Source organism: Vombatus ursinus, unplaced genomic scaffold, assembly GCF_900497805.2.
Source record: "Vombatus ursinus unplaced genomic scaffold, bare-nosed wombat genome assembly UNPS02014945.1, whole genome shotgun sequence".
Classification (NCBI taxonomy): Eukaryota; Metazoa; Chordata; class Mammalia; order Diprotodontia; family Vombatidae; genus Vombatus; species Vombatus ursinus.
In genome coordinates, this window is record NW_020954723.1 from 21,011,119 (window position 1) to 21,031,852 (window position 20,734).

The 20,734-nt window shown below is 39.9% G+C and overlaps 1 protein-coding gene across 1 annotated transcript in view; it reads right to left on the bottom strand.

The window, feature by feature from the left end:
- Positions 1–20,734, bottom strand: part of TMEM63C (transmembrane protein 63C) — a 75,158-nt gene that overhangs the window by 43,901 nt on the left and 10,523 nt on the right. Inside the window, exons 5-8 of the mRNA XM_027844866.1 lie at positions 14,595–14,632; positions 8,486–8,628; positions 6,055–6,103; positions 3,412–3,520 (exon numbers count right to left, since the gene is read on the bottom strand). Coding sequence (XP_027700667.1) covers positions 3,412–3,520; positions 6,055–6,103; positions 8,486–8,628; positions 14,595–14,632 — 339 coding nt within the window. The remainder of the gene's footprint in view (positions 1–3,411; positions 3,521–6,054; positions 6,104–8,485; positions 8,629–14,594; positions 14,633–20,734) is intronic.

The window sequence follows — 20,734 nt, forward strand, 5'->3', positions numbered from 1 at the left end:
CATTTCCTTCCCCAGCTCATTTTACAGACGAGGAAACTGGGGCAAACAGGGTTAAGTGACTTGCCCAGGGTCACACAACTAGTAAGTTGTCTGAGGGCAGATTTGAACTTAGGAAGATGTGTGTGGGAATCAAAAGAACCAATCAGATTCTATCTCATGAATACTGACTCCATCTTGTACTGCCACATGTATTCTCCTCCATATTGCTGTTTTTCTGTTATTCATCAATGAGAAACTAGATGGTATAAGCCTTCTATTGTTTTGTAAATGCAGATGAATGTAATTAATCAACATCTTTCCATTCTATGAATAGAAGCTCTTCTATTCATATGAGACATAAACCTACTCATTCCTCTCCCAACTCAACTGAAATTCACTCTTTCCCCCTCCCAACTTGTAAAATCCTTAATCTTTTCTCCAATTAGAAAGTAGATTACCTAATTTTGTATCCTGCTTAATTGTTTTTCTTATAATTATTTGGTCCTATTTGATTAATTTTTTTAATGTATAAAAATCTGTCTCCCTCTGCATTTGGGGTCCAGTGCCAAAGCTGGGGAAGGCAACTAGTCCCAATTTGATACGCAATTGGCATGCATAGCTTATGAAATTGATAAGCTTGGATGCTTAAACCTTTGTTTCTTCAGTCATTTCATCTTTCTTTTTTGGCGAGCCAGCTAGGAGTCAAGTCTAGAATCTTCTGTGAGATTTTAGCTGAGATCTGAAGGAAGCTTGGGAAGCCAGGAAATGGAGATGAGAGGAAAGAGAAAGTTCTAGGCATGAGGATAGTCTGTGAAAATGGCCTGATTTCAGGGGCAGGGTGGGTGTGGATTTATTAAGTGCCTCCTATACATTAGATGGGGCAGTCAGGTGGTACGTTGAATACAGTGCAGAGCCTGGAGTCAGGAAGACTCATTTTTCTGAGTTCAAATCCATCCTCAGACACTTACTAGCTGTGTGACCCTGAGTAAGTCATTTGACCATTTGCCTTAGTTCCTCATTTGTAAAATTAGCTGCAGAAGGAAATGGCAAATCACTCCACTATTTTTGCAAAGAAAACCCCAAATGGGGTCATGAAGAGTCAGACACGAGTGAAATGACTCAACAACAAGAAAAAAACCTTGATCCTCAGAACTCTCGGAGGTAGGTGCTATCATTGTCCTTATTTTACAGCTAAAGAACTGAAGCAGAGAGAGGTCAAAGTGACTTGCTCTGGGTCACACAGATAGTTAAATGTCTGAGGTCAGACTCGACTTCAGGTTTTCCTAACTCCAGATCCAGTGCTCTACCCACTGTGCCACTTAGTTGTAACTTCTGTGATTTTCATAGAAATGTTCATTGAACACCATGGGAAATGAAGAGATTGGCAAAAGAGAAATGTTGAGAGAGAAGAGGGTCCAAGACAGCTTTATGAGAATGACTTAGTAAAGGAAAAGAATCAAGTTGATAAAAGGAAAATAGAAAGATAAGTGGCACAGAAACCAAGGAAAGAGGAAGTCTGTAAAAGGAGAGGCTGAGGGTCATTGTTAAATGTTTCAGATAAGTCAAGAAGGATGAGCGCTGAGAAAAGGCCATTGGATTGAACAGTTTAATGATCAATAGGTAACCTTGTTTCAGTTTTAGTCAAGAGGTGGAGTCAAAAGCCAGATTGTAAGGGATTAAGAATTGAGTGGAAGGTGAGAAAATGAAGGCAATGAGAACAACTAATTCTAGGAGGTGACTGTAGGAGAAAGAAAAGATATATGTTGAAATTTCCAAGAAGGAAGACAGGATGAAGTGGAAGAATCAGCTTGATGTCAGTAGATTGCTACAAGGAGTTGAAGCAGGTAAGACATTTCAGGATGGATGGGTTGAATCTCAAAGGAAGAGAGATTGCTGACTAGGGATGTTAAAAGAATACCTGAAAGCTGCAGTGAGGAGAGGGCTATAACAATTCTTCTTCCTGGCTCTATTTCAGAGGACGTGAGAAAGATGACTTAGTTCTGGAGAGGGTGGCCAAGGGATACAACACCTTCTGGGGAGAGCCAGCCTAAGAGGATGGAAAGGTGAATATCTTTTGATCTAAGATAGAGGGGATTTTGTGAACCTATAGAGCCAGGATTCCAGAGGATGGAATGAGGTCATGGCCTATGAAGAAGGAAGGGCTGAGAATATCTCTAGAGATAAAATAAGAGGCTGGGGGTAGGATTTTCTTTTCTTTTTCTTGTTAGGCAATTGGGGTTAAGTGACTTGCCCAGGGTCACACAGCTAGTGTTAAGTGTTATGTGTCTGAGGCCGGATTTGAACTCAGGTCCTCCTGACTTCAGGGCTGGTGTTCTATCCACTGTGCCACCTAGCTACCTCCTGGGGGTAGGATTTTAGACTCTAGATTATTGAGATAAGGGTACTGGGAACTGGGAATTTGTGTGCCATATTGTTATGAAACAATAGATGGCTTGTGCCATCTAGTTTCCCATGGATGAATAACAGAAAAACAAGATGGAGAATATATGTGGCAGCACAAGATGGAGTCAGTGTTCATGAGATGAAATCTGAGTGGTTCTTTTGATTCAAATACCAAATCAACTCCATTTTATAACTGGTCTTCACTTAATCTCATCAACTGCTGGTACTTAAGTAAATGCCTACTGACTTCACTTGACATATCCCTACTCTATAGGGGACCCCTATACATTAGGTATCTGTGAAAAGTGAGCATAGACATGGTGATTATCTTCACTGCCTCTGACTCCCAGAGCACCAGAATCTCTTCTGAGACCCCAGTGGAGGAGGAAGAATAAGAAGGTGATTACGTCTTTGAGGGCTAGGTTGAACTGACACCCTATACCTCTTCTGGGACCTCATCCAAAGATGTTGGAGGTTGAGGCAAGGCCAAGAGATGTCTTAATTGTGGTGTCAGCAGTCTGCTTCTGAAACTCATTGATTTAGAGCTAGAAAGGACCTTATAGGTCATCTAGTACAATCTCTCCATTTTATACATGAAGAAATTGAGGCTCAGAGAAGGAAATTGGCTTGCCCAGAGTCACAAGCAGTAAGTGGAAGAGATAGGTAGTATTTGAATTCAGGTTCTCTGAAATTCAGTGCCCTTCCCATGATGCTCCCAGAAGTGAGGCTCAAACTGTGAGACAGTTTAGAGTCCTTTTTAGATCAGTTCATCTCTTGGAGTGCCCTTTGGAGCAGGCACTCCAGAGATAAGACATATATAAAGAAAAATACATTTTATTATGTATTATTTTATACTCTTCTGAAACAAAGAAAAATACATAAACTAGGGAAAATATAAGAGATGTATAGAACTGAAGGGGAAAAGGTTACCATGGGATCAAAGGAAGTTTCATGAAGGAGGCATTCGAATGGGACTTTAAAGGATGGGGAGGATTTCATTCAATATCAGGGATGTTTCCTTCTCCTTACCTTTGTTTCCTTCTTGGGCCTAATTTCTCGACCATGGTGGATCATGAAGGAGAAGGTGATAAGGAAGTAGACAACAGAGAATATACTATGTACCCACAGGATCTTGTCACTGTCAGGAACAAGAAGTAGTCACAATTAGCTCAAGCTCACATACTCAACTCCATATACAGAGATCTAGCTCCTGGGTCATGTTTTATTCCTAAATCGAACACTTGAAATATTCTAGCAGTTATGATCCCACTTGGTTGACAGTGCAGAATCTTATACTCTGAATGTGAAGGCTATGCCAGTCTATCTCTAGGTTTAAGGTGTTTCAGTCTGACTGGCCAAATTTCCATAATGACAGGTCACTGGGTGGAAAATCTGGGGTTAGATTCTACCAATCTAATACTGTTGCATGCTGGTAGAGGGAGAGACATACGAAAGAAGGAGAGCTCAGAGTTGGATTTCCACTGTATTTAAATCCCATCTTTCTCTTCAATCTGGAAAAAGTGGGGACTATTGTGGGAGTTGGGTACTATTATTATTCACATTTTGCAGAAGAAAAAACTGAGGCAAATAGAGGTTAAGTGACTTGCCCAGGGTCACACAACTAGTAAGTAGCTGATGGTAGATTTCAACCCAGGAAGATGAGTCTTCCTGATTCCAGGCCCAGCACCCTATCCACTGTGCCACCTAGCTACCCTTAAAGAACCCTTATTAAAATATTAAAATAAAAATCCCACTGGATGGGTAATACTTTAAAGCAGTTATTAGATAGTAGATTATTTGAGAGCCAGTTAAGCAAGAACTATCTAAGACATGTGTCCAGCAGGAAGAAAGGGGTGAGATAGTATTACCGACACATTTTTATCTATTTGGTAATCCTGCCTATGACCAACTGTGCCCAGATAAAAGGAACAGCTGTAGTAAGGAGAAGTGGAATAAATATTTGTAAGATTACACTTGCTCTTGTAACCTCTGCCACAAGGTGTCGCTGTCAAGAGCTTTGGATACAAATGTATCTATACATTATCAGGAAGCCAATCACAACTGACTAAGTTATATAAATTGGTTCATTTTCTACAATCTTAGTACACAACTTTATAGTTTTACCATGTTGTGCTATCTGGCTTTGATCCAGCGTTTGAATTTCTTTTGAGGGTGAAAGAGAAGAGGATTATTTAGAACTCAATTCCATATAAAATTTGAAGGTTGAAATGAACCCATTTATAGGTAGGGTAAACAATAGCCAGGACCTCTACTCATAATAATAGGTATTATTTATATAGCACTTTATATTATCTCATTTGATCCTCAAAACAATCCTGTTAGATAAGTGCCATTATCATCTCTATTTTATAGATGACAGAACTGAGGTTGAGTAAGATCAATTAACTTGTGCAGAGTCATACAACTAGTAAATGCAGAGGCAGGATTCAAATTCAGGTCTTCTAAACTTCAAGTCCATGACATTATCCACTAGCTGACCTAAATTATAATGTAGGGTTCCTACTGAAGAACTAGAAATACTCAGCTACCAGAACTATAATCATTCATGTAAGTCACCAGGAGAAGCTGACAGTAATTTGTAGATTCATAGAATCCCACATAAAAAAGTACATTTTGTTTAACCTCTACCCAAAGAATGATTCCCCTCTAAAATATGCCCAACAAATTCTTAGCTTCTTCTTGAATACTTCCAGGTGTTCATTCAGAATGCCTATTCCATTTTAAGACAACTTTAATGGTCAGAAATGTTAAAAAATAATATTGACTAAAATCTGACTATAATTTCTACCTGTTGGTCTCAGTTTTGCCTTCTGAAGTCATGCAAAATAAATCTGATTCCTTCATCACCATAACAGCCTTTTAAATATTTGAAGATAGTTGTCTCCTCTGGTTTTCCTCATACCTTTCTTCTCTCCTCTCCCCACCCCCATCCCCATTAACATGTTCTTTCCTTCATTCTTGAAATCCACTAGTCCTTCTTGGGATTCTTGCCCAGGAGATTCTCATAGTACTTGACTGGCAGGATGATAGCCAGGCAAGGCATGTAGTTTCTTACAATTGATCTTCATATGTCACGGTCTCCAATCTTCTTACTATCATGGCCCTCTTCTGGACCCACTCCAGCTTTAACAAAATCCCTCTTAACACATGCTTTCCAGAACTAAATGCAATATTCCAAATGTGGTCTGACAAGGCCAGAATACATCAGGACTAACACCTCTCTGATTTTGAATACTACACTTTAGGTAATGCTGCCTAAGAAGCCATTAAAGAGTTTATATTTATCCTCATTAAATTTCACCTTGAGTTTTGGCCCATCATTCTAGCCTGTCTAGATCTCTCTGGATCTTGATTTTGTTATCCATCTTGTCAGCTTTTTATCTATCATATTGCTAGGAAGACTTAGGTACAGAAAAGTCAAATATTACTAACTTTAGTAAATCAGTGACATCCTAACTTCCAACCCTGTACATGAAACTCCACCCAGTGTATATGTCTTCATTCATTCAGAGCTTAGTAACTAGATCCAGGAAAAACAGACCTTACAGAATAACTGATGCACAACTTGGAGACCAACACAATTGATCTGTTTCCCAGACTATCCCCTCTCCAGGTAAGACAGAAAGGAAGTAAGAAGACATTGGCACCTACTTTTTGCCGACATTGGCAATGGTGGTACGGCCAAAATGACTATTAGAATCTGAAAAAGAAGAACGTTTATTAGTAGCCTTGGCTCTAGAAATTCATACATCCCAGTTGAATGTCTAGACTTTTTTGGATTACCTCTCATGGTCCTACCCTTCTTTCTCAGGGTCTATGAGCTAGCTCCAAATTTGTTGGCACAGTGACGGGTCCTTTTCTCATATGGTCGTAGAGAGAAAAAGGGAACAGAGATATCAAACTCCACAAGCGAGCTACAAAACTCCCCAGTGCAGCTGAGTAAGTTTGAAATGGAATTGAGAACATAAGATAGATGATGTTAATTTGTGGTTAATTTGCAGTCAATATGAGGCCTAGGGGGATCTGTTTCTATTTGAGTTTGACACCACTCAAATAGTCTCACACTCTCATTTTACAGATGAGGAAATGAAGGTCCATAGAAGAAAACATGCTTTCCCAAGATTTCTTAGGTAGTAAGAAGCAGAGTCAAGATTTGAACTCAGATCCTCTGGAGCCAAACCCAGTGCTCTTTTTCATTATATTCTTTTACTCTCTGGAACTGTTGATGGATCGTTCTAGCCTTACACTGTTACAAGCTGTGCTTTCTCAACTTAACAGTCTAATAATAACAATAATAATATAAAACAATAACAAAACAGTAATTAATAACACAAAATACTTTAAAAATTCAGATTAATTTGTTATAATCTTACTATAATAGAATGGGCCCTGCTTATCCAGTTTATTTTGTTATTACTATTCCGTTTTTTTAATTATTATTTTCTACTGCTTACATTTGTATGAAATTAATTATTTTAAGATTATATGTAAAAGGCAGTGTGGTATAGTGCAGGGGTGGGGAACCTTCAACCTTGAGCCACATGTGGCCTTCTAGGTCTTTGGATGGGGCCTTTTGACTGAGTCCAAGTTTTATGGAACACATCCTTTTATTAAGGGGATTTGTTCTGTGAAGTTTGGATTCAGTCAAATAGCCACACTTGAGGACCTAGAGGGCCATATGTGGCCTTAAGGCCACAGGTTCCCCATCCCTGGTATAGTAGATAGTGGGTTGACCCTAGCTTCAGGAAGAGCTGAGTTCAACTCCTTTCTCTAACACATACTGGCTGTGTGACTCCATCCATGGACATGTCTGTTAACCTTTCACTGCCCCAGGAAGCCTTCTAAGACTATGAGTCACAGTCAAATTGCTACTCTGGATTGATAAAGGAAGTTTCCATTCTGAGAGTTTGCATCATAAATGAAATCCCAGGTTTGAAAAAAAAATAGCTATTTGAAAAAAAAAACCGGCAACAACAGTGGGACTTATTGGTGTAAGTGTTCAATGGATAGGAAGATCGTAAAACTTCAGGAAAAATAAGGAGCAATGTTGAAGTGTGAAGAAACTGTCATGCATTGTCATGCATACCTATAATCCCTGCTACTGGGGATGCTGAGTTTGGTGAGTTCAAGAGCTCTGAGGTTCAGCAGGGCTAAGGTAAATCAAGTGAAAAGTCCAGCACCAATATGGTGAGCCTCCAGGTTGGAGGTAGGCTACTACTAGGTTGCCTAAGGAGAGACAAATTGGCTCAGCTCAGAAATGAAATAGATTAAAGCTTCCACTAGACAAAACAGGTCAGTAGTGAGATAGGGTGCTTGTGAAAAGCCCCATTACATTTCTAGCCTGGGCAAGATAGGGAGACCTGTTCTCAAAAAAAAGTGGAAACTGAGGAAAAACTTGTTATTTTCTTGGAAACTGTTAGGGTTTCACACAGTTGACAATAATCAGTTGGACAGATTATAGAAAGGGGATTTGTCCTATGTTGGCAGTATGTATTTTCAAGTGTGGAAACTAAGGAAAAACTGGTTGTTTTCTTGGCAACTGTTGCACACATATCAACTAAACATTATGGAAACAAAGACTTACCCTATGTTATCCTAATGTGTATTTTCTATCTCAACAACATTATTATTAAATGTAAATTAGCTAATAGTACCTATGCTTTTATATTGGGTTGACACCAGATTCATAGAAGTCATAAAAATAAAATATATTTTCCATTCACACAGTACTTTTACTTTCAAAGTTGCTTCCATTTACCCCTCCAAAGTGGAGGCAGTTTCATTTTTATCACCCCTGTGAAATAAGAAGTGGCAGTTATTCCCGTGATACCGATGGAGAAACTGAGGCAACCAAGAGTTTAAAGTGGCTTGTCCAATATCAGACAGTAAAATAACAGCAGATCTAGGACAAGAAGTCATGCCTCCTGACTTCTAGCTCAGTGTTCTCCTTACTACACCACACTGCTATAAAGGAGGACCTTCATTCAAGCCCTCTCTTATGATTGGAGGGAGCTCTTTTTTGCCTCCAGCCTCTGGAAGCACTGTGGCTTTAGTGAAATGTTGACTTCTGAACTCCCCTTACCTAGAAGATGCCCAGAGTGATTGAGTGGCAGGATGACAGTCAAGGAGGGCACACAAAGAACCAGGAATAGAAAAATGAGGTGTGTCTGGAAATTGAGGTACATTTTGGCATCATCTCCACATTTTTTAGTCAACTCCTCTTTCCTAGGGGAGACATAAAAGGACACTTCTCAGAAACTGGAATGGCCAGTGTAAAGGAAAGGAGTGATTTATCTTGACTAATCAGTAGGTAACCGATAAGCATTTTTAAATCCTCTGGGGCTGGTTTAAAAAACACTGCTGGATCTTAGAAGGGAGATCTACCATGAAAAGGGTGGCAGTCACAAGAAGGCAGATTTCAATTAAATTCAATCCAATACACATTCATTAAGCAGCTCCTATATGCCAGGCACTTTGCTAGGCAATGGGTATGCAAAGACCAAAAAAAAAAAAAAAATTCCTTGCTCTCACGGAGATTATGTACTACTTTAACATCAAACTAAGAATTTTTAACAACTGGTGTTATTCTAAAATGGAACAGATTGTCCCATGAAATAATGAGTTCCCTTTCTTGCTATAGGTGTTTAAGCAGGGATTAAACGGAATTCTTGGGCACTGTGATTCTATGAATGGAGAACCTTATTACTGAAAAGAGGAGAAAGTGTTGGGATGGAATGAATAGCAGCAGGGATATAGTTCTGTTGACAATGGGAATATGACTCCCATCCCCAACCCAATGAGGGCAGCTTCCTGGAGAGCCTTCTGTCTGGTAGGCTGAGTATGGATCTGGGTGGAGATAAGATCAGTCAGTTGGGTCTGTCATGTAGTAAGAGCCTATTCCTGTCTGTTGGGAATACAAAGAAATTCAAAAGTGGCAAAAATCAGTCCCTGATCTCTAAGGAATTTTCTCTTTACTAGGGGTGACAATGTACAAACAAAATATACACAGGACAAATTCGAGGTAGTCTCAGAGGGAAGGCAACAAGGTCAAGAAAGACTCAGAAAGATTTCTTGCAGACGGTGGGACTTTAGCGGAGACATGATGAAAACCATCTTTATGCTATACTGGGTTGGGCCCAATTTTTGGGTGCTGGATTCTGCCTCAGGTACCAAGAAATGGCATAGGGGAAGAGTATAGAACTTTTCTTCCATGACACTGAGGTAGTCTCAGCATGTATTCCTGACCTAATTTCAATTCAATAAGCATTTATTTAGCTCTTGTGATGTGATAGGTACTAAGGAAACAAACATTAAGCACCTACTATGTGCCAGGCCCTGTGTTAAGCACTTTAAAAATATTATCTCACTGAGTAAGATATTTTAATATTTAGATATGAACCTTGTTCTCAGAAATTGACTTATAGTAGAGACAAGACATATGCAAATAATTAAAATATAAATTAAAGTGTGATACAGTGCACAAAAGGGGCAGCTAGATGGCACAGTGGATAGAGTTGCCAGGCCTAGAATCAGGAAGACTCATCTTCATAAATTAAAATCTGGCCTGACACATAGTAGCTGTGTAATCCTGGGCAAGTCACTTAATACTGCTTGCCTTAGTTTCTTCATCTGTAAAATATTCTCAAGAAGGAAATGGCAAACCACTTAAATATCTTTACCAAGAAAACCCCAAATGGGGTCACAAAGAGTGGGACACCCCTGAAATGACTGCACAACAACAGTGCACAAGAAAGATAAAGTCCTAAGAGAGTACTTAAGAAAAAAAGCTCACATCTGTTTGACTATGCAGTAGGTACCATGTGAGCTACGTCTTTGAAAGATTGGTAGAACTTTAGTAGTCAGATGGGAGATAGGGAATAAGAAGCATAGAGTCAAGAAGCCTTAGAGTTTGGAATTCAATTTGGCTAGAACATAATTCTTATTTAGGGAAGCAGTGATGGAAAGATAGTCTTGAATTATGCTATAAAAGGTCTTTATTTCCAGGCTAAAGAGTCTGTACTTTATTGGAAAAGCAACCTTCCACTAAAATACTATTCTGATACTTTTTTGTGGCAAGTTACGGACTGTGGGCACTCTGAGGTTCTAAGTTTAGGATGGGTGATTGATCATCTGTTGCCTAAGGATCAGCCTAGCTAAGTTCCAAGATGTTCAGAAGCAGGATGGCCACAGGGTAATAGATCTTTTGACTATAGTAACTCCTAAAGACTGTCTACTAATTTTAGATAGGTTGTGTATTATTAGTGGAGGGAGAATGCATATGTGAAATTTCAGATCCTTGAGGTATTGGTAGGTAACCAAACCACTAAGGCTTCTGAGTGGTGCAGTGAATTGATCAGAGCTGAGCAACAAGGCTGACCTAACAATAGTGGATAGGAAGAACTAGAGGAAGAAGAAATTGGAGGTGGGAAGGTTACTACAATAATATACAAGAAAACTAGCTAATGAGTAGCTGACCTTGGGTTATAGCAATGGGGAGGAAACAGAGATGATAAGATTGCAAATAGGAAGGAAAAGAGAGCCAAGAACAAAGTTTCGGGCAAAGCTTATGCTGATCCTATGAAAAGGGAAAGAGAAGACTGAGAAGGGGCAAGCAGATATATAGGAAGAAAAAAAGGAGAATGCAAAAATCAAAGAAAGGACACACAAGGACAAAAATTTATAGTAGCACTTTTTGTTGTAGCTTAGTACAAACAATTTGGGTAATCATCAATCAGGGGATGGCTGAGTAAATTACTGTATATTAATGTAATGGAATAGTATTACATTGTAAGAAATGATGAAAGAGATAGAGTCAGAGAAACCTGGGAGGATTTATTTGTACCATTGTAAAGTGAGCAGAACCAAAAGGATGATTTATACAATGTCTATAGTAAGGTAAATGAAAACAACTTTGAAAGACTTAAGAACTTTCATGAAGGCAATGACCAAAATTGTGACTCCAGAAGACAGATAATGAAACATGTTAACCACCTCTTGGTAGAGAGATATAAACTGAGACATAAATTTTCAGACACAGCCAATGTGTGAATCTTGTTGTGTTTGACTATTCTTATTTGTCAGAAGAATGGGGTTTTATTGGGGGAGGGGTGGGAGATGTGTGTAGGGGAGTGATTATGACAAAAAAAGACAAGAAAAAACATCAATGAAACATTAAAAATGTGCAGATGATGGTGATACAGATGAGCAGGGCAGTGTTAGTATTATCATGTTAAATTTAATAGAAACATGATTTCATATGCAATCTTATTTTTTGTTCTGCTTTGTATATGGACAGAATATGGAAAAATGTTCATGTTTATTAAGTTCATTATAAAAAAAGAACTTAAAAAAAGTCTAAGGAGGTTACCATTCATAGGACTTTGCACGTAGTAAGCACTTAATGAATGGAAATGGTATCAAAAAGGAGGGAGTGGGCAACATCTTGTTACCTGAGTCCCAAAATACCAAGGATTTCCAAGAAATTTAGTTTATTTAACCCTATTTATCATAAGCCACAGGGGAGTTGGAAGAATAGATAAGAATGTTTCCATGAAAACCAACATCATGTAAATCAAATATCAGTATTCAGTGCTATAGAAAAGTTGAGGATAGGGACTGAGAAGAGACCACAGGATTTGGTCATTAGAATGTCATTGGTAATCTTCAAGTGAGGACAGTTCCATTAGAATAGTGGTAGTGGAATCATCAGTTATATGTGGGTCATCATTTATTTATCAGGACAGCCTTAACAGATCAAGAGCTTGGAGGGCAAAGACCCAAAGAAGATAGGGACACCCCCAAATAGGCATAGGGCTGTAGTGATCTGCTTAGGTATAGCATTTGGGGGCTCCCTAAGCAGAAAGCCAGCCCTAGACCTTAATAGGGTTTCATTGACCTCTCATGCTGCACATGGGTTTGATCAATATTACCATTTATTAAGTGCATACTACCAGCACCTTAATCCAAGGTCTTCACTTTTATTCATGTTATATTGGTCACTCATTGTCTATCAACCACAAAATCCTGGAACTGTTTGCAGCCTGTTCATTTCTCATGGTAAACTGGCACCATATGTTTACAACATATTACATAAAGGAGGATGTTCTATGACATAAGGCAAGGAGATTTAATGTCTTAAAGCAACATCCATTATATTCCCATCACCTTACAGTCACTCCCAATCTTTTATTTGTCCTAAAACTACTATTTTCACATTTCAGTGTGATCTCAAGCCATTCTTTAAAGACAGACAAACACAAATGTCCATAGCAAAGACAGTATCTTTGGAATCAAGGGAGGAAAACATGAAGAGGGCTCTGGTTCTGAACCCCACATCCTTATCTCAACAGTCCAGATATCAACAAAATCATGTTTTAGGGGAAGCTTTCTGGCAGGGGCAGATGTCAGTCATCCAGTAATTGGGAAATGCTCACTGCAAGGCTATATCGCAGAAAGAGAAGACATTGCCTCTGTCCTTGAGGTATTGACAATCTGATGTCTAGGTGAACCCTAATGAAAAATACTCTAAGAGGAGCTGCAAAGAAAAATACGAAGAAGGGTAGATGTGTTCAGTGTGTTTCTTGTGGAAGCCTGACACAAAAAAAGAGTTTGGTAGATGGAGGTCATTTAGAGGACACTTGGGAGAAAGAATGTTTTGAGTTGGGTTTGAAGAAGAGGAGGAGCACAGATTGATGGATTGATGGATTGATAGGAGACAGTCCAAGAAGGGGGACGCATATACAAAGACCAAGACTTTATAAAATCATAGAATTTCAGAGTTGGAAAGGAATTTCAGAAACCCAGTCTATTTTATGGATGAGAAAAATGAGGCCCAGAGAGGTTAAGTGATATGTCCAAGGTGTCACAGAAGCAGATATAAAAACCCAGGTCTCTGGGCTCCCATTCTAGTGCTTCTTCCAACGCACTATGATGTATGCATGTATGTATACACGTGTGCTTTGGCAAGTACAGATGGTAGTGCCTGGCTCTGTTTGGCTGGAGTTGAGAATAATGAAAAGTTAGGATGGTGAAAATTGGGGAAAATTCAGAAGTTCTCTCTCTAGGGGTTTTAGGAGGATCAAGGACATGAAGAATCAGAGCTGGAAGAGGCATCAGAGGGTATCTAGTACAACCCATCTAGCTGAGGATGAATTGGTCAATCAATAAATGGTTATTAAATACCTACTGTTTCTATGCACTGAGGATACAAAGAAAGGCAAAAGATAGTCCCTGCTTTCAAGAAGATCACTGTGTAATGGGGGAGGCAACAAGCAAATAACTGTACAAACAAGATAGATTGAGGCTAAATCAGAGATAATCCACAGAAGAAGGGCATTGGTATTGAAGGTGGGATTTTAGTTGTAAATCACTTCTACAACATTCCTAATGAGTGATCATCCTCTCTGAGAACCTTATGATCTCAAGGAAGCTCTAGCTGTTAGGAGGCCTTTTCTTATATTGTTAGAGTCTGTCTCTCTGCAACTTCCATCCATTGGGTCTAGTTATGCCCTCTAGAACCGAGCAGAACAAGCCTGTTTCCTCTTCCACAATGATAATCCTTCTAATGCTTGAAGACAGGATATCAGACAGGTATCATATGTTCCTCCTCCCATCACTCCCTTCCCCAGGTCTTCAGAACTGGAAGGAAATGGACACAGGTGAAATTCCTTTTGGTAATGGCATTGGAACTGGCTAAGGCTGACAGCCTATAGGATGGGAGAAGAAACTGGAGTTATTTCTGAGGGTCTGCTGAATGAAGAATAGGATAGAGCTGATAAGCTAATTATTTCCTGCCCAGTAATGCCCAAAGTAGAGAAGGTGCAATAATGCAGGGTCCAAACACAAGCTACAAGTAGGGAGCTCCACACAGCTGATCCAAGGTCAGAGGCTTTGAATCACTTCTCCTACTCCCAGGAATATGATGAGAAATGTTTAACCACCATAACACACTTTCAAGCTTAATTTGTGCATTATTAACATTTTCTCTATCACTTTCTTAAGTTTAAACAAACAGCAAAACAATAAATCAAACCTTGATTAGTAGTGTTGGCTAATTTCCAAAGGATAAGCACTCATACTATATATTTAACAATTATCTCTCACAAACTGACTCCAGCATAGTCTTGCCCACTCCCCTCCTCTCCCACTGCCACACTGCCTTTACCCAGAGCTCAGAGTGCAGAAACACTTACTTCATGATTATAATGTTGATGAACCAGGAAAAGTAGCCCTGGGGGGAAAAAAGGAGAGGAAGAGAATGAGTAAGCAAAGTGTTAGGGGTATCCTCAGCTCCCAGGTATACAGACATGCTTCAAGGGCCTGCAGAAGCACTAAAGGCACATGTCCTGACTCCACCCCAGGTAGTAATTCTGTCATGACATGAAGTCATCAGACACTGTAAAAACGATTCATTCAGAGAGGATGTATGAGTGATGTGTATGAATGTATACACACACACACACGCACACACACATGATCACAAGTCTAAAGTTGGAAAGGACCTCAGAGATCATGTAGCCCGATTTCCTAATTTTATAAAGGGGGAAATCGTGTCCCAAAGAAGCTAAATGACATGTCCAGGTTCACGTAAGTAACTGTGTCATTGTCAGGATATGAATCCATGTGCTCTGACTCCAGTTAGTGTTCTTTCTCTTTACACAGCCACATGGCATGATGGATAGAGTGCGGGGACTGAAGTCAGAAGACTCATTTTCCTGAGTTCAAATCCAGCCTCAGACACTTTCTAGCTCTGTGACCCTGGGCAAGTCACTTAACCCTATTTATCTCAGTTTCTTCATCTGTAAAATGAGCTGGAGAAGGAAATGGCAAACCACTCCAGTATCTTTGCTGAGAAAACCTCCAAAGTGGTCACAAAGAGCTGGACACAAGTGAAAAATGACTTAACAACAAATATGCCAGGCATCGTGCTAAGCACTTCCTACCCCCAAAGGATCTAGTCAAATGTTCTTATGAGCAAAGTTGGCTAATGGAAACTGGTAGAGTCAGTCTGTTTTCTCATGTATAAAAGGGAATTATAATCTTTGTCCTGCAAAATTACTCCCACAGGCTGTTTCTGAGGATCATATCAAATAATGGATGTGAAGGTGATTTATGCTATACAAATGTGGAATGAGTAGCCTTTCATTACCTGGCTCACTAGTCTCCATTTTCATGGTTCACTATGCTTACGTATTTGGAGCTCATAAGATCACAGGATTTAAAGCTAGAAAGAGGTTTTGGGGGTCAAGTCTGATCTCCTTATTACAAGTTGAAGACTCCAGATTGAAACCTAGGTCTTCTGATTCCAAATCCAGTGTTCCCCAACCATACTCATGCAGACCAACCTATAATTAATCCTTTTCTCTCATTTGCATCCTAAGATCATATTTAGTTAGTCAGCAGAAGGTAACAACAGCAACAACAACTAACATTTATATAGAGCTTCCTATGTGCCAGGCACCATACTAAGTGCTTTACAAATATTATCTCATTTGATCCTCACAACAACCCTGGGAGGTAGGTGCTCTTATTATTCCCACTTAATAGATGAGGAAACTGAGGCAAAAGAGGATAAATGTCTCATCCAGGACCATACAGCTAAGTAAATATCTGAGGTCAGATTTGAGCTCAGGTCTTCCTGACTCCAGACTCAGTGTTCTATCTATGGAGCTATCAGCTGCCTCTAAAAATGGTTCTTTGATGGGATCCTTTTTTGCTTTCTCTTTCTACACCTGGTACTTAGGCCAGACATGCACTGGTCACTTAATCCCGACATTACTGGAAAAGCTTTCTAGTTGGCCTGCCTATCTCCAGTCCATTTTAAACATACTTAAATTATTCATCTTTGTTAATCTTTATATATGTGACATGTGTGTATATATGTGCATATGTTATATAGTATGTATAAATATATGTGTACATATAGTGTATATATAGTGTGTGCATATATAGTACATGTAGTATATATAAAGAGTGTGTATATACAGTATATTTATATATAGTGTATATATATATACATATATGTACACATACATAGTATATTTATAGAGATAAAGATATATACACACAATTTCACAGACTTCAAGTAAAGAAACCTTGATCTACAGTGTTGGCATTTTGATGTGGGTCATCAGGAGGTCTCTTCACCATGTTTGCACTTCAGCTCCTAGATTGAAGGGGAAGGGTCTCAGGGCTCTGGGCTCTAAGTTTCTGGGCTACAGGTGGAGCAGAAGAAGGTTGAGGACTGTTCGCTATTATACAAGTGTCCATCTTCTACTGGCTTTCTCCTTTAGGGGTATTTAAGCTCCTTGATCTCAGTAGGCAATAGGGGAGTGACCAAGTTATAGGAAGATTAATAATAAGGTGTGTTTAGCATGGACTAGAGATAGGAAGGCCAGCTAGAAAGCTTTTGCAATAGTGCATACTTGGTGTAAGTGCTAAGTATAGAAAAAGAACAAAAGGATTCTATCAAAGAAATATGTATATGTGTATGTCTATAACTATATGTAGGTATATGTATATAGACATGTCTGTTATAAAATATATTTATATTAATGTTATACAATAAAACTAAATTGATATGTTATAACATACAATATTTATATTTGAACTAAGGGCTTTGTGACTCAGTCCAATGCTCTACCTGTCATGAGACTTGGCGGCTAAATGTGGACTTGCGAGTCATCTATTGTGGATACAATGCTGGGGCTGGAGTCAGTAAAACATTATCTTCCTGAGTTCAAATCTGGCCTCAGACACTAGCTGTGTGACCCTGGATGAGTCACTTAACTCTGTTTGCCTTCGTTTCCTCATCTGGAAAATGATCTGGAGAAGGAAACGGCAAACCACTCCTCTATCTTTGCCAAGAAAACCCCAAACTGGGTCACTAAAAGTCAAGCACAACTAAAACAACTGAACAATAACAACAAGAAACATGTTTGTAAGCACATGGGAAGTGCAATGACCATTCATGGGACTGACCCCATTGCTGATTAGCACAAGAACTTTGACTTGCTCTATTTCTGACCTGGGCCAGTTTGCCTCTCCATAGGCAGCCTCACTCCCCCACTCTATAGCTCACCATATTGGTTTTGGACTTAGTGTGGGACACATGTTTGGCTAAACCCACTGCAGCTCAGAACTCTCAAGCTGAAGCAATCCACCAGCCTCAGCCTCCCTAATAGCAGGGATTGCAAGTGTGGGCCACCACACCCATCAATGTAGGTCAAATCTGAGAGAGAGTTCTAAGATGTTACCATTTTGGTGTGTGGCTAAAGTAGGTACAGGAGAAAGTTATAGGATTCAAGGAGATCAAGAAATTATGTGGTCAATTTTGTTTGGACTATGAGTTTGACATTCCAGTGGGACATCAAGGTGCTGATATATTGAACTGAGCCGAATATGCTAGAACACAAGTCTGGAATACAGATTGTTAGGAGGATTGTCAGTATGAATAATGATACCTCAAGATTGATGGTAGGAGATGGGGTAGAGAAGATAACTATGATCCAGATGTCAAAGTCATTCTAAAAGTTACTGGAAGGATCACATGATGGGGAGAGAGTAAGAAAAGTAAGTTATGTGGACCTCAGAAGAAAGAATGTCATTGAGAAATGTTAGGAGACGAATGTACTGGAAATGGTAGTTTAGAGCAAGGAGGATGTCTCTGCCAGAGGTACTAGTCTTCCCTGAACACACCCTTTTCAGGGCTACTTTACACCCATAGTATCTACCTATTTCACCTAACTCTCATCTGTGGCTCCAAAGATCCTTAACAGGGCTACTTTACACCCTTAGTATCTACCTATTCCACCTAACTCTCATCTGTGCCTCCAAAGAGCTACAGCATGTGCAGCGGCTACACCCTGGTAAACCATTTAGGCAGATGGGCTAAATCAGGTCGAGGGTAACCAAAGGGTCTCAAATTCATTAGTGAGTTGGGAGAGTGTCTACCCCAAGCATGTGAAGACTTCCCCTGGTAGATTGGGTAGATGAGAACAATTTGTTCCAACAGCCATGAAGGCAGCTGAAGCAGGTGCTGTGGAGCGCTTAGGGCTTGGTTAGATATCGAAGACACCAAGGTCATCCACTGCATCTCTAGTCATCACCAGTCATCTTGATTCTGCCCTGCCACTGGACTGTGATAACTCTGGAGGAGAAAGTGAGGCCAAAGACTTCGTGTAACTCTGCCTCACCTAAATCCAATTTCTGCACAAATCAAAAGACATCACCCATACCATTTTACCTATCTCAAAGTCTTGTGGTGACAGGCAAGTGACAAAGCAGCAGGTGCAGATACGTTGGGAGCTGTAGTCACAACCCTGCACACAGGCGACTCAGGCCATAGGGATGTTTCTCACTGGAAGCAGCAGTGGGATTCAGCAGCTCCCTGGGTGTCTGAGCAGCCTTTTAAGGATTGCACTGCTCACCTAATGGTGTAAGGAAGGGGCTGGAAAAGGTGCCCTAAAATTGTCCACTTACCCAACCCTGGCCTGATTACCGCAGTAAGTGGGGAATCCCATTCTGTGGTTGAAACACAAAAAAATGTACAAAAGTGAGTGCAAAGATGATTCCACTCACCATTGGCACATGGAATGTGCACACACTTATAGACAACACAAAATCCAGTAGACCTGAAAGATGAACAGCTCTTGTTGCAAGAGAACTCAATCAGTATCGCATCCAAATAGCCACCCTGAGTGAAACAAGGCTGGCAAATGAAGGCTAGCTTACTGAAGCTGGAGCTGGATACAAATTTTTTTGGCGTGGCTGCAGTGAAGGGGAGCACCATGAAGCTGGTGTAGGTTTTGCAATCAAAATTAAGTTAGTCAATAAGCTTGTATGCCTACCAAAAGGAGTGAATGACAGGCTCATGACAATGTGATTGATACTTGCAGGAAAATGTCATGCCACCATCATCAGTGCTATGCTCCCACCATGACAAACTCTCATGAAGTTAAAGGAAAATTTTATGAAGACTTGGAGACCCTTATCATCAATGTGCCAAAAGAGGACAAGCTTATAATTCTGGGAGACTTTAATGCTAGAGTAGGCTCATACTACCAGGCAAATGACTACCAGGCGAGGAGTTTTAGGGAGGAATGGAATTGGAAATAGCAACAGCAATGGTCACTTAGTACTGAAGACTTGTGCATCTCATGACCTTCTCATCACCAACACTGTCTTCCATTTATCTAAATGCAATAAAACTTCATGGATGAACCTTTGCAGCAAACATTGGCAACTAATAGACTATGTGATTGTAAGGAGAAGAGACAGACAGGATGTGAGAGTGATGAAGGCAATGTGTGGTGCAGAGTGCTGGACTGATCAAAGACTTATCCTCTTCAAGCTAAATATTGGCATTCAACAAAAGCAATGTCCCCAAGGCAAAATGACTACCAGAAGAACTAATGTCAACAGATTACAGCTCTTCTCTGAGCGGGAGCAGTTTGTTGCTAACTTGGAGGGAAAGTTGAGCCAACATAGTTTTGATAACAGTGGAGCAGAAAAAGAGTGGGCAATTTTCAGAGATTTGGTGTATAGCACTGCATTTGCTCATCTGGGTCAGAACACTCAAAAACATCAAGACTGGTTTGATGAAAATGATGGGAATTCAGAAGCTGCTAAATGAAAAACGAGAACTCCACCGGGTTTACCAGCAGGATAGTTCATCCATCTCTAAGAAGGCAGCATTTAATTCCATCAAAAGTAAAGTACAAGCAAAGCTTAGAGAGATGCAGTAAGGCTCAGTAAGAAGGCAGATGAAATTCAGTTTTATGCTGATAGTAACAATCCAAAATGCTTTTATGATGCCCTGAAGGCTATTTATGGGCCAAAGACCTATGGTGCATCTCAACTACTCAGTGCTAGTGGAGCCACATTGATTAGTGATAAGGACATGATCCTAGAGAGATGGGCTGAACACTTCCATAATATTCTCAACAGACCATCATCAATCAATGTTGAGGCCACTAACCATTTACCACGGGTTGAAATCCAAAGGAAAGTATGGAAGAGAAGAGGTATTAGACTGACTACCAAACTGAAGGTCTACAGAGCCATTGTGCTGACCTCATTTTTGTATGACTGTAAAACCTGGACAGTGTACCAGCATCATGCCAGGAAACTGAATTGCTTCCATTTGAATTGTCTTAGGAAGATTCTGAAGATCACCTGGCAGGATAAAATACCAGACACTGAGGTCCTTTCTTGAACTAAACTGCCAAGCATTCAAATTCTGCTTCTGAGAATTCAATTCCAATGGGCTGACCACATTGTTTGAATGTAAAATGTATGCTTGCCAAAAAGACTATTTTATGGAGAACTCACA